At 35.3% G+C, this 15,765-nt stretch overlaps 1 protein-coding gene across 1 annotated transcript; it reads left to right on the forward strand.

Moving 5' to 3' along the window:
• Positions 1 to 2,884: 2,884 nt before the first annotated feature.
• LOC133785555 (ethylene-responsive transcription factor 8-like) lies at positions 2,885 to 3,871 on the forward strand. Its single transcript, XM_062224782.1, has one exon. The coding sequence runs from the start codon at positions 2,952 to 2,954 to the stop codon at positions 3,516 to 3,518; it is 567 nt and encodes a 188-aa protein (XP_062080766.1). The 5' UTR covers positions 2,885 to 2,951; the 3' UTR covers positions 3,519 to 3,871.
• Positions 3,872 to 15,765: the final 11,894 nt, after the last annotated feature.

A 15,765-nucleotide genomic window follows, 5' to 3' on the forward strand; every position in this document is an offset into this window, starting at 1 on the left:
AACAATATTTCATTCTTAAATATATTTTTTTTCAAAAAATATTTTTATAATTTATATTTATTAGATATTATTTTATTTTAATAAATTTAAATTAACAAACTATTTTAATATAGAGTTTATTATAAACTATAACATTATTTTTGTATCTTGTAGTATTTTTAAATTATAATTGATAAAAAACATATCAATTTTATGTTTTAGGAAAAAATAAAAAATAAAATAATAAAGACATAAAAAATGAGAGTTTTGAGATAACTTAAGTTTTACATATTTGATTATATTATGAACAAAATTATAATACTATCATCATTATAATTCGATTCTTAACTACATCGAATATTTATAATATATATACACAAAAATTATATATTATATAATATAATATTCTTGTTTGTGATCACTTTGATAGTCTTTTATAAAAAAAAAATATATTTAATTTAAACATGTAAATTTGTTTGAATAAAATAAAATAAATATGACATCCTGATACAATTTTTCTAACTCACACCACTTTAAAATCTGTAATTTACCAAACACTCAGCAACTTTTCCCCACAGCACAAATGCAATTGTTTTTCCCTACATTACAGCTACAATTATTTTTCCTCACAACTCAAGTGTGCCAAACTGGCCCAAAATGATGTTAAATTTGACAAAAACATATATTAATAGTAATCTTGTATTGAAAATATATGTATTAAGTCTCATATTTATGACTAATGATAATTTTGTAATTAAACAAATATTTATTAATTTATCAAATTTAACACATTATATGTTACGATAAATCTCGCACAATTTTTAGCACACTGTTAAATTTAACACTCCACTAATGATCTAACCCTATTTATGATTTTTGTTTTCTTCAAAAAGTTGAATATATATATATCATATTTTCAAATTATATCATCTGCTAAAAAATATAATTTAAAAAATTTATATTTAATACATACAAAAAAAAAAAACCTACGTTGATATGATATATTTATTAACTCTAATTGTGATTGAATTAAAATTTACCTTATACTTGGATATGTAATTCAAAGCAAAATTCATGTCCTTTCCTTATAGTAATTAGCTATCCTATACAAAATAATTTCACACTCTAAATATATCCACTAATAATAGCTTGGCCTTATGGTTTTACCTTATTCCATAACTATTTATCTTTCCTTTGGTTGGTTCAATTTTGTTGATGGTTTAGTGTTGTGTTTTATTTTTCAATTAATAATCGTTTATTTTATTTAAAAAAAAAGTAAGACGAGGACAAAAAGTCAGTATTAGTTTATAGATATTTTTCTCTAAAAACATTTTTTATTTTATCCAATTGTGCGTGTATAATGTTCTCATTTGTTGAACACTAAAAGAGAATTAAACGGTAATGTTTATATATATATTTTTTATGTATTACTATTAAAGAAATAATAATAATATGTGCACTAAAATTATGCACAAATTTATTTTAACTAATTAAATTCATTTTAGACGAAACCTATTATTTTAAAAAAGTGGTAGATACCATTATTATTAAAGAAATAATAACTTATTTTTTTCATTGGTAAGATTTCAAATTTAATGTTAAATGAATAATATTTTGTTTGTCAAAATAATCTTCTTTTTTTTTGTTTTTTTATTATTTCGCACAATAACTTTGTTTTAATAGTATTTTTGCAAAATATTTTTTCAAATAATCCTCAAAATCTTATCCGAATTCCAAACACAAATCTTTTTGTGAAATAATATTATAATATAATTTAATTTTACCAATTAATCCAAAAAAAGAAATCCTTATTATACATACAACTCAACTATTTAGAAAGTGCTCAAATGTACTTAAGTGAATTTTATGGGAAAATGTAAATATCTTGCTTTAAAAATGCATACGTTATGAGTACACCTGTCAATGTACATAGTGAATTTAAAGATAAATGGATAATAAATAATTGCATATATATATATTATTTCTTATTTGGAAAAAGGAGAAAGGAAATTACAATTAAAGTAAGCAAAAGTGTGTGTGTGTGTGTGAAATGTGATAAAAGATAGTACATAAGGGAACAGACAGAGACACAGACACACAGTGTGGGAGGAGGACACCACAAAATGCCCACTTCCACTTCCTCAAAGCATCATCGCGCATTAACGCTCCATATCTTCCCAATCCTATTCCCATTTTTGCACGCTTGCATTTTAATGCCACCATTATTAATAATACATTATATATATATATATCTCCACAAAATCTAAACCAAAAACACTAAATATATATAATCTACTATCTTTGTTTACATCGTTTTTTTGAAAGTTAATTTTCCAAACATTTTGCCTTTGAATTTTATTTACATCGAATTTGTCTTAGTGTTGTATTAAGAATATTTTAATTAACATTGAATTTAAAGACTATTTCAATCCAATTTATAAAAGACGGGATATAAAAATTATATATTTTTTAAAATAAATAATATACGTAAATATTTATTATCCCATAAGTAAAGATATAATTAGCGAAACGACTTATTTTTTTTGATTGATTGATTGAAATTTTTGACCAACTCTTATTTTGATGATGAAAACTAGAATAGAATGCAAAATAATTATAAAAAATAAACCATTATGCCAAGGAAAACGTCAACATATTTGTTTTTCTGCCTAATTACACTTAATTACCACCTTCGTCTATATTAATGATCATAAGAAAACACTAGTATTAGTGGCAATTTGGTCAAAGGAATTGTTGAGATGGCAAACAATATTATCCAAAATATAAGGAAAGAATAAAAATATATATATATTTAGATATTTTTATTTTTATTGTTATTTTAATTAAAAAATAAATAAATATAAAACCCAAAGCTGTCGGTATTAACCCAGCCTGTCTCCTCCACTATATATAACCTCAGAAACCCTACCTTCTATCGCCTTTCTCTCTCTCTCTCTGCAAATTCACTATCAATGGCAGTTGACACACTTCGCCTTCGCAAGAACTCGCTCAACTCCTCCGCCGGAGCTTCGGCGGAGCCCAGACCTCTTGCGCCGTCGCCGCCTTCTCCCAATGAATCGCAGCAGTTTAGAGTTCCGCCTCTGAAGGAGTCACACTTTAGGGGAGTCCGAAAGCGACCGTGGGGCCGATTCGCGGCCGAGATACGCGATCCGTGGAAGAAGACGCGCAAGTGGCTCGGAACCTTCGACACGGCGGAGGAAGCGGCGCGTGCGTACGACGACGCCGCACGGAGCCTACGCGGTCCCAAGGCCAAGACAAACTTCGGTCACGGAGGCCTCGCCGGGCCTATCATGACCGCGGCTCCGCCTCAGTCGGTCGTCGTCGGAGACTGTATGCAGTTATGGAGACAGCCGGTGTACTTGCACAGCGTGACGCCGTCATCGGCGCCGGCGAGATCGGAGTACAAGGGATACAAGCTTGAGAATGTGGATGTGGTGGTGAGCGAGCAGGAGAAGACGATGGGTAAAGAAAAGAAACCATTCTTGTTCGATCTGAATCTGCCGGCGCCGTTGTTCTGAGCCGCCGGAAACAGTGATTCTCCGGCGAAAATACAAATAGAGGAGGAGGACACGCTGTGGTAAGAGGCTCGGTTTTTTTTTTTTCCTTTCTTTTTTGTGAAGCTTCGAAATTCCATTTTTGCCCCCATTCGGAAGCTTTAATTTCTATTATTGTACAGGTAGTAACTAAATCTAAATATTGTAACCAAAGAGGGGGTTAAATTAAATGTACTTTAGACAAGTTTTTGTCTAGTTAATTGGGTCTCACGAGTTACCCCAGAGACTTTGACTCGGTCTCAACTCGTCTAAATCTTTATAGATTTGATGAAAATATGCTTACTTTAGCCCGAGTTGAATCGGAATCTCGTTGATAACTTTTTTTTTGGGGTTCTTTGGTAAACTTTTGAGTCTACTTTACTTTCCTTAAACTTTAATTAAATTTGTGAAAAAAATGATGATTGATGACCAATATTGTCTTGTTCTGAATTAATCTTAAAGATGAACTATGATCACAAGTTACAATATTAATTTAATGCAAATATTTTGAGAATGTTAAGGATGATAGAATGTATAATAACGACCACGGTTTTGGAATTTTGCTTTTGTTTGGATGTGAATGGTCGGATTATTTATGTAACAAGATCGAATTTTGACTTTTTTGTTGTGCAAATCCTATAATATTTTGTATTTGAATATTATGATTGAAACTTGTTTTGGATGGAAAGATTAACAAAAAGTAATGAGAAAAGAATGTTCAATTTTTTGTGGTCAATAATATATAAAGTTATAAAGAAAGTAATGTCTCACGAAAATTAGTGATTGGACACTAAAATTGACTCAGCATTACAAACAACCAAGATAAGACAGAACAATATGTTGAATAGATTTAATTTACCGATATTTATTTACCTTTTAAGAGATATACATTTATTAGATTTAAAGCAATGCCATGTGGGATTGCTTTTCCTGGCTTTGGAACTTATTCTCAAAAAATACGTACATAAATATTTCATTAAAAGCTTTATTTGTTTTGCACAAAAATAAATAATTTTCCTGTTTGAGTAGTTGTGTACTAGTGTCTTTTTTATATATATAAAAAAGGTCGATGATGTAAATTAAAGATGTTTACAATAGTGAAAAATGGTTTTAAAAAAAAAAGCCTATAAGATATTTTATTTTACATTTATTCATTATTCAATTATTTTTTTTAATGACATCTCTCATCTCTCTTATTTTCTTTCTATAGAATAAACAAATATAATGAAAAAAAAAATAGATAAGGTATGTATGTTGTAATGCAAAAAATTGTAGGTAAAATAATAAATAAAAAATTGGTGAATTATTTTGAAGGATAAAACAAATAAGTCATTGGGCATGCCATAGTATTTTTTTTAGGCTTAACATTTAATTGATATCAATATTTAAAAGTAAATTTAAGCACTTAAAATATTAGGAAAATTATATAAAATACTAATTTTCGTTAAAAAAATTACATTTTTACCGTCAAATATTTTTTTCTTTCAATTTTACAGTTGTAATTTTTTTTTTATATTTTTACGGTTTTGTCTTTTCTATTTTTTTGTGTTGTTTTGAAAACATTATTTTTTAGATTTTTTTTTTATGTTTTCATATTGTTTTTAGGTTTTTTTATTAATATTTAATTAGTTCATTGTTATCAAGTTTTTTTTTAATTCATATATTCGTAATTATAAAACTTAAAATTTTTGAGTACGGACAACCATAAAAAAGTAAAAAACAAAAAATATATATAATTAAGAAAAAATCTCTAAAATATTTACCCCTCTTTCAGACAAAGTAGATGTAATTGTTTTTTGTTTAGTCCTTCATCTATACAATTTTACCAATTGGCCTCCTCAAATATATGTATTTTTATATTTTACCTCCTAAATTCTATATAATAATTTAAATCCCAGGTACGATACTGGTTGGTCACGTAGTAGTGTCCCGTAGGCCGTAGCAATAAATATATATATATACAATATTTATTTGTTTCAGATGGAGTGAGTACTGAGACTGTCCAAATGCGGCGGCCGCCACCGTGAAAGTAGCTAGTGTGTGGTGGCTGACGATTTGGGGCTGTGGTGGTGTTTGACTTTGACCAATGGATATGAACTCAAATGTAAATATATTGTATTGTATTGTTCACTGACAAATTAAATATGGTTTAAGTATTATTATTATTGTTGACTATTACGTTGAGCGTACTATTAGTGGTCTGCCACCGTAACTTGTGGCAGCACAGCACAGCACCGGTAACCACACTCACTCACCACCGCTGCCCCTGCCTGATTCTGACACTGCACCAACCCCTATTAACTCCTACTTTTTCCCATTTTGTTGACCACTCTTCTTTTTTTCTTTTTTTTTTTACTTTATTATTATTGTTAAAATGTAGTTGCCTCCGCATCCACCAACGTCATCTTCTGACTCCCTTCTTGACTCGTTTTTCTTTTCTTTTCTTTGTTTTTTAATACACTTTTAATCACAAATATTTATTCACTTTTATTACTTTTTAATTTATTTATTTATTATCAATATACAGCCGTTGATATTCTGACTAATATATAGAGTTATAGCACAAGTATAAGTATTCCAATAAATAACGTACTGTGTCCGAATTTAGTTTTGGAAAGGTGTTTTCATTTATATTTTTTTTCCTTAACTATTACTTTTTTTTTGGAATAGTCCTAATTTATTAACTAATGAATAATATTTAATTTTTTTTAATTTATAACATTTATAGTACTCTTAATTGAAAAAATAATCATATTTTAAAAAAAACTCAAAATAGGAATAAATTTAAGCATAAATAATTTTAATTTAAAATAATTGGTTAATCACAATAATCAACTTTTATTAGGGATGGAAATGGGCGGATAATTGACGCATGTTAACCATTTTAATTCCTATCGCCACATATTCTTCGTCAGAGATGGGGCGGGGAATCCCAATTGGGAGAGTGGGGGGATTCTTGTTTTGCGATTCCCATTGGTACACATTTATTTAAAACTAAAAGAAACAAATGTAGATTACCTAAAATTTATATATATTACACTATATTAATCACTCAAAGTATTAAATATATCCAAAATAAAATTAAAAATATTTAAAAAGTTACTAATATGCTACAATATAAGATAAAGAAACATGTAAAATAAATAAAAAAAATTAAACGGGACATCGTTGGAACAAGGAGTGCTATTCTCATTCTTGTCTTGTTTAACCTTCGGGGTTTGAAAATGACCCCCGTCCCCACTCCGTTCCACGTTTAGGCGGGAAATTCTTGCCCCATTAGGGGCGGGTCCCCAAGAAAAATTTCCATCTCTAACTTTCATACTCAAAAACTAACCTAAGAAAAAATTATTTCCTAAAATAATAAATAATTAATGTATAAATGATATAATGGGTGTGAAATAAAATTATTCCTTAGTGTTTAATGTGGAAATATATCTTAATTTACTAAATGTTATACCCAGATTTCGAGCTATGTTAAATATGACCTCGAAAGTTGGATTCGCAGCAAATGAACTCGTATAGTTGGAAGTATGTTCTAGGATTAAGCATCGAACCTGCAAGACATAAACGACCTCGGGTATGGTGACCTCAGAGTATTCATGATCTCGAAAGGTAGCTCCGGAGACGCATCCATCTTCAGGGACGACCTCGGATCAGGGGTCCCGAGCTCGACGCACATATGATCTCGCAAGCCATGTGACCTCGAGAGATGTCTCTAGCTTAGGAGCTGACGAGAAACCTGGGAAGCTAAGGCCTTGGAGATATATGATAACCGCCTTGAATATCTATAAGTGTTGTAAATACGAGATGTAATCCTCATTTATTACTGTAAATCCTCTAGAATCGTGGGATATTATTTGGTCAGTTATACGTCCCCTGGTCTTCAGGGGACGTTTCCTTTTATATCTGATTATAGGCATTTAAAGCCATTAATTTTATTCACAAAAAGAGTAACTACCCAAAATATGTGGGATAGTACTCCGCAGCCTTCTCTATAAATAGAGAGGCCATGCACCATTGTAAAGGACCGAAAATTCTGAACCTTGAGAGAAAACTCTGAAGAATTCATGCTTGAGAATTTTCAGAAATAATCTTGGGTTTAATAACAGAGACTCGTGGACTAGGCAGATTTAACTGCTGAACCACGTAAAAACCGTGTGTTTGTGTTGTCATATTTAAATTGGCCATTATCAGTTATTGTTTACGTGCTCTTCTTTCACTGCTGACGAAAAACGGCGTCAACAGTTTGGTGCTTTCATTGAGACCCTTAAGCATTCATCCTTGAAGAAGTCATGGCCACTAACAATCAGAACACACCTGAGGAAAATAACCAAAGACGTCTTGGAAAACAACCAATGGAGAACCCGGATGTCGAAGAGAGAAGTGGGTCCTCTGATTCTCGGGGACCACCTCCTCCACCAAGAGATGAGGATATGTACTACAATCCTGAGCGGTACGTTCCTATTGTGGAACTTGAAAACCGACAACTGAAGCACCTGTTGGCAGAAGCCAACAAACGGAATGAGGAGTTGACAAGGATGGTCGCGGAGGCGCATGTGGCTCAGCCCCCGCCTCCGCGCGAAAACCAAGTCCCTCCTCCAAGGGACGTGCATGTTCCTCCCCAGAGACCTCGCGGGCGTCCCCGAAAGGATACTGCCACAAGGAGGCCGACTCAACCTCCAGCACCAGCAGAGCCATCCGCTCCTCCTAGGCCCCAGAGGAATATTCAAGCTCGGGTCCCGCCTGTGGAAGTGCCTGCAGGAGCTGAGAATAACCGAACCCCTGCAGAGGCTCGGACTCAGGTACCTGGGAGCGCACTGAATGCGACTGACCCATCTCGGGCAAATTCTGGACCCTCTAGGCCGCGACAAGGGTGGCAGCCACCGTCGCCTATACGGTTCCCTCCGTCACCCATAAGATATCCTTCGCCCCCACACAGAAACGCTCAACCTGTTCGAGATCAGGATCAAGGGCGTGCGGGGGAAAGACAAGGAAACAGGGAGACTTTCCAGGAGCGGAGAGGCGCTCCATCTGAGAGGAGTCAGACGTCTCGGTCTCGCACTGCGGAGACGTGGAAAGAATCCATCGCGGAATAACCGAGCAATGAGTTTCACCAGTGATGAGTCCGGAGAGACCAGGTCCGTCAGTAAACACGACCGAGGTCGTAAGAATACTGGAAGTCGCAAGAATCGTCCCGACCTGTGAAATCATCTGAATTAGAGTCGAGGGAATGGAGATCAAACAAATCCGTACCTGAGGGATCGCTTGAATAGGTGTAGAGATCCCTTGCGCAGACACGAGCCTGGAATCACGATCGATGACAATCAATTCAAAACAGCACCTCCTACTGACCCAGTCCAAGAAAGAATCGATCAGCTCGAAAAATCCTTTAGGCTTTTAAAGAATGAACGAGGAAATTGTCGATATGAGAACTCTGATGAGGAGCTCAAGCCGTTTGCTCCCCATATTTCCAACACTCAATTTCCTCAGGGGTTTCAGATTCCTCACATCCCAACGTTTGAAGGAAAAACCGACCCGAGTAGTCACCTGAGCACGTTCAATACTATCATGAGAGCCAGTAACGTGGGTTACGAGCTCAGGTGTATGTTATTTCCAACATCATTGGCAGGACCTGCTAAAAGTTGGTTCGAAAAATATAAGAGACATTCAATAACCTCATGGGAGCAGTTGTCTAAAGACTTTAAGAAACAATTTAGAGCAATGATGGGGGTCAGGCCAGAGGCATCCACCTTAACTAACGTCCGACAACAACCGGGCGAAACACTAAAAAGTTACCTGACGAGATTTAATCTGGAAGTAGCCCGAGCTCGGGACGTGGATGATAGTGGGCACCTAATGGCTATCCGAGCTGGTGTATTACCAGGAAGTGCCCTTTGGGACGACATGCAAGGGAAACCAGTAAGGTCAATAGCCGAGTTTAACAGACGAGCGCAGAGGTTTGTCAATGTAGAGGAAGCGAGGTCGACGCTCAAAGCGACCTCCCAGTCCGAAACTACAACGATAAACATCAACTCTGCCTCAACCTCGGCAGATCTAGCAGCTCCAAAGCCTGCCACGGAGAACCCCTCCAAGAGGAAAAAGAACGAAGGAAGTAACCCCGAAGCTGAGGGAGGAAAGAAAAATAAAGGGGAGAAGTATTTCTCCGTGTATAGAGTATACACCGAGCTCAATGAGTCTCGGGAGAACATATACCTGGCTAATGAGAACCAGGTCCCCTTTAGGCGCCCAGACCCGATGAGAAATCAAAAATCCAAGAGGGACTCCAGTAAATATTGCCGGTTCCACAGAGACATCGGGCATACAACAGATGAATGTCGACAATTGAAGGACGAGATCGAAGGGTTGATCTCGAGAGGTTACTTCCGACAATATGTCAAAAACCAGAGTACTGGTCAGACGGCCGCGAGCCAGAGAGTATCCGTGCCCCCAACGACGCAAAACAATAACCCCCGAGCTCGGGAAGAGGACAGGCCCCCGCCGATTGATGGAGGATGTAATAACCATCTCGGGAGGGCCTCACCTCGCAGGAGGGGGCAGGAATGCCCAAAAAAAGTATGTTAACGAGTTGAAGACAGGGGACGGGTCTCCTTATGAACCCGAACCTAGGGCACCAAAAAGCCAGAGGATTGAAACACAACCGATAACCTTCACCGAGGAAGACGCATCCCATGTCCAGTTCCCTCATCATGATCCGCTGGTCATTACTCTTCAACTAGCCAATAAAAGGGTCCACCGAGTTCTCATAGATAATGGGAGCTCAGTCAACATCCTTTATAAAGCTACCCTTGAGAAGATGGGTCTCTCCCTTCGCGACCTGAAAGCATGTGCAACTACTTTGTACGACTTTTCAGGAGAAGGAACTGCCTGTATGGGATCCATTGAGCTCCCCGTGACCTTGGGAGACTATCCAGTCTCGGTGACCAAGATAATGGAGTTCGTGGTAGTAGACTTACCATCCGCCTACAATGTACTGCTCGGGAGACCCGCCCTGGTCGGGCTGGGGGCAGTTTCATCATTAAGGCATCTAGCCCTTAAGTTCCCGACCCCTAGCGGAGTCGAGACATTAAAAGGAGACCAGTTGGCAGGGAGAGAATGCTATAGCATCTCCTTGAGGGGAAAGAAACAAACGAACGCTCAAGCACTCGTTATCATACAAAACAAAGACGGAACAGTTTTAGAAATTGACGAGGAGATTGATCCGAGGAATGAGGAGAAAGCTGACCTCAAACCTTTAGAGGAGCTCGAAGAAACTGATACCTCGAAGAAAGTGAAGGTCGGAAAACACCTCCAACATAAGGCAAAATAGCAATTAATTTTCTTTCTGAAGAAAAACCAGGATGTCTTCGCATGGTCGCACTCAGACATGGTAGGGATAAGCCCGAATGTAGCAAGCCACGCTCTAAACATAGACAAAAGCTTTCCCCCAAAGCAACAAAAGCAAAGACAGCTGGACGAAAACAGAAAGAAAGCATTGAAGGAGGAGGTTGACAGGTTAAAGGCAAACCATTTCATTAGGGACGCCTTTTACCCTGACTGGGTAGCCAATCCGGTTTTGGTCCCGAAACCCAATGGGATGTGGCGAACCTGTATTGACTACTCAGATCTCAACAAAGCTTGCCCAAAAGACTGTTTTCCGTTACCAAGGATTGACCAGCTCGTGGATGCCACGGCGGGGCACGGCCTGATGTCGTTCATGGATGCCTATTCTGGATATAACCAGATTCCCATGCATGCCCCCGACCAAGAACATACGAGCTTCATCACGGATAAAGGGCTATATTGCTATAATGTCATGCCATTCGGGCTCAAGAATGCTGGAGCCACATACCAGCGGCTTGTAAACATGATGTTTTCAGAACAAATAGGGAACAACATGGAGGTTTATGTTGATGACATGCTTGTAAAGTCTCGACTCAACAAGAACCATGTTGATGATCTCGAAGAGTGCTTCGGCGTGCTCAGGAAGTACAACATGAAGCTAAATCCTCAGAAGTGCACTTTCGGGGTATCTTCAGGAAAATTTCTGGGTTTCATTGTGAACTCTCGTGGAATCGAGGCTAACCCCGACAAGATCAAGGCCCTGATTGACATGCCCTCACCTCGAAGGCACAAAGTTGTCCAAAGTCTGACTGGCAGGATGACAGCCCTACGCAGATTCATCTCGAAATCTATGGATCGTGGTCTTCCATTTTTCAACTTACTGAGAGGAGGTAAGAAGTTTGAATGGACAGAAGAATGCGAGCTGGCCTTTCAGGAGCTCAAAAAGCACCTTGCAGAACCACCCATCTTGTCAAAACCTGAAACGGGGGAAATACTGTACCTGTACCTTTCGACTACCGAACACGCGATAAGTGCAGTACTCGTCCGAGAAGAAGAGAGGGTGCAAAGACCCGTTTACTACATCAGTAAAAGATTACTGGGGGCAGAGTCAAGATATCCACTGATGGAGAAACTCGCGCTCAGCCTGATTCATTCATCCCGTAAGCTCCGCCCCTACTTTCAGGCACATCCCATCCATGTGCTGATTGATCAACCACTTAGGCAAGTCCTATCTAAACCAGAAGCTTCAGGTCGACTTCTTAAATGGGCTGTTGAGCTCGGACAGTTCGAGATCACCTACCACCCAAGGACGACCATTAAGGCATAGGCATTGGCGGACTTTATAGTGGAATGTACGGGTATTGCCGACAACGAGGAAATAACCACGGCCCACGAGCTGTGGAAACTTTACGTCGACGGCTCGTCAAATGAAAATGGAGCAGGGGCAGGGGTCATTTTGGTTACCCCCGCAGGAAGCAGATTTCATTCTGCCCTAAGATTTGACTTTAAAGCATCGAACAATGAGGCCGAATACGAGGCTCTACTCGCGGGACTTCGTATAGCTAAGGAGCTCAAAGCTAAAGCTATACATTGCTACAGTGACTCCCAGCTCGTGGTTAATCAAATCTTGGGTGAATATCAGGCTCGCGGCACGAGAATGGCAGCTTATTTGGAGAAGGCAAAATCCGCGTTAGAGTGTTTCGAATTCTATACAATCGACTAGGCTGATTTAACTGCTGAACCACGTAAAAACCGTGTGTTTGTGTTGTCATATTTAAATTGGTCATTATCAGTTATTGTTTACGTGCTCTTCTTTCACTGCTGACGAAAAATGGCGTCAACACTAAAATAATATATTTGATAATAATTATTTAGTTATATTGGATAAGAAGAGAGGTAAAAAAAAAGTGACAATACTCCCGCACTTTTTAAAAATTTATAGAACTAAAAGTAGATGAATAAGTGTCTAAATATATATATTTGTATGGGATTTTTCATCATTATACCAGAATAGAATTTATTTATAATAATACATAACATAGAATAAAAATTTTGCAACCTGATTAACTTAACCAATCTAAAAAAATCCAACGAAAACACAACCCGAAAAATTCAAGCACTTTTCTAACTTGTTATATTACTATATTGGGTGGGTTAGAAATTGATCCTAACCGCCTAAATAAGATTTTTTTTAATTAATTTTTAATATATAATTTATATTCATAAATAAGTTGGTGAAGACTTTAGTGAATATTATCATTAGGCTTTACATTTCATTGTCTGATGTTTCAATTTGAATTTAATCAATGCTTTACAAAACTGCTTAAATATATGAAGACATAAATAAATTGGATTTTATCTTCAATTAATATATAATATTATTTTAATAATAAATCTAAACTAATTTATTATAGAAATATATAATTTTGTTTTCTAATTTAATATGTTCAAAGATGCATTTTATATTGAATTTGAACATTAAAATAATATAATTAACAATTTAGACGTTAGTAATAGAAGGGAAAAAAAAACTAGGCGGATTGGATGTTTTAACCCGTTCAAATTTATTGGACATGTTGTACGTTAGGTTTTGGTTAATTGGACACATTATGTGTTGGCAAATGCCAACTCGACTTTAAGATTAGACAAGTAAAAATTCCCTCGCACCCAACTAATGAAAACCCACACAAATTTTTCGTTTCGAGCACCCAAAATAGCGTTCCAGAAGTTGAACACCCAAAGATAAGCTCGATGACGGAATAAATGCCCATAAGGGCGACACAAAAGTAGAATGTCCTGTTGCTAAAAGAAATTGTCATGATGGCAGTGTAGGTTAGAATAGTTTTTGTTTTTATGATCTCTCTTCCAAAAGAAGTTGTCAAAGTCGTTGCATTGAGCTATAGTCCATTGCCTTTCATCTTCAATCTCACCCCACCATAACATACCTTCTACAACAACGATAGGCTAAATTTGGTTTGTGAAAATTATGTGTAGTGTAGCTTTTGTCTTTTTATTTCATAAAAAAACTTATGGATTTATTTATTTATTTATTTTAAGTTTATTAAATGGGAATATTCTCTCACATTTTTGTAGTTTTTTTAATTATGCTATATATTGTTAGTAAGTTTCGTATTATTTTTAGATTTATTTTGACATTTCACACTATTTATTTAGTTTTATATTACATGATTATATAATTGTTGTACAATTTTTTTTTTCATGTGCTTCATTTTTTAAGTTTTTTTTTACTGTACGTTTTTCAGATCATTTTTTCTTTTTCTTTTTCTTTTTCTTTTTCTTTTTCTTTTTCTAGATCGAGTTATTACGGGGGATAACTTGTTAAGGTTACCATCAAGGTAACTTGTTACCCTTAGAGTAACTTAACATATGTGTGAGTTATAGTTAGTTACCTATATTGAATGCAAATTCAGGTAACAGTTACCAAGTATTATAAAACTAAGAAAATGATAACGAATTTCTATTGGCATATGTGTTTAACTTTTGGTTAACCAATTAGCTAATATTACTGCAAATATGAGTAACGAGTTACTGCACAATCTTAAACTAAAATAAAGTTATAACAAATATTGTGTTAACTTGTTACCTTATTAAACTAGTTTTTTATTTTATTTTTTATATTCAACTCAAATTCATAAAAGAGAAATATGAAAATGATTCCCTTTTTCGTACCAAAAGTCATATATGCTAGGAATGTGATGGACCTAATAGCAGAGAACCGATTCTCTACTGTGTACGACATTTAGAAGAAATAGAGGGCACCAAATTATAATATTCACATTTCATATTTTGCTAAGGTAAAGCATCTCATTATTCTTGAATTTTATATAGATCAACCTTATTGAAAAAGATTAATGATATTTGCACTTAAAATATGCACTCAAACATTACACTCAATGATGGGTCTCAATGATTCTGGCCCAATGTTTTAAAAAACAGTGTCAACTCACTATGTGTAATGCTCAGATACATATTTTGAGTGCATATATCATTACTCATTAAAAAATGAGCACTACGAATGTCATTTGAACAAGAGTAATGATATGTGCATCCACAATATGCATCTAAATATTACACACAGTAACGTCACAGTTTAGCATAACCAATTACATTTATCAAAACTAAGACCTATCATTTTAAAAAACACTATCACGTCACCATACTTAATATTTGGGGTGCATATTTTAAGTTTACATATCATAACTCCCGTTGAAATGATAGGACTTTTCTAGCTTCCAAAGAAAATAAGAACTGTAGCCACTAATGTCACTAAAATAAAATTTGAACTAATAGTCAATAGTGCTCGAAGATGTTACTAAAATGAGTGCAAAGATTGGACCTATATGGATAATATAAGAAACAGTTGATGAAAAACTATAAGTGCTACGATAAGACAAGATTTAAGCTTCAACTTTCTGTTAAACAACACTTTTGAACCACATAAAAGGACCAATAAATCATAACATGAAACAAAATATTCCTAGGATTATTGGCTTTTATAGGGTTTTAAAATTCCAACATTTTAAGTGGCGAATTCCCATAGTTTTTGGAAAAAGTTTAAACAACCATATTTATGTAAAATGTGTAAAAACTTTTTCCATATATATATATTAAAATTTCCAATTTGGTTTCTTCATTTCTTGCATGAAAGGAAAGTGATTTGTCACATGTGCCTTAATATTATGCTTTTTTTTTTGGTAACCCCTTAATACTTACTTAATAGCTTATTTATTACAACCAAAAATTGAGAGATTAGTTTTAATTTGACTGTTTATTAAAAAAAAAATTCCTCTATTCCAAATTAACATAATTAAATGCATTTTTAAATACCAAAATACATTTACTAATTTTCAAAAATATCAAATAGAAAAAA

Source organism: Humulus lupulus, chromosome 1 (assembly GCF_963169125.1).
Source record: "Humulus lupulus chromosome 1, drHumLupu1.1, whole genome shotgun sequence".
In the NCBI taxonomy this organism is placed as follows: domain Eukaryota; kingdom Viridiplantae; phylum Streptophyta; class Magnoliopsida; order Rosales; family Cannabaceae; genus Humulus; species Humulus lupulus.

Excerpts from the sequence above, each read along its gene's own strand:
- LOC133785555 (XM_062224782.1), top strand. The coding sequence starts at position 2,952 with ATGGCAGTTGACACACTTCGCCTTCGCAAGAACTCGCTCAACTCCTCC.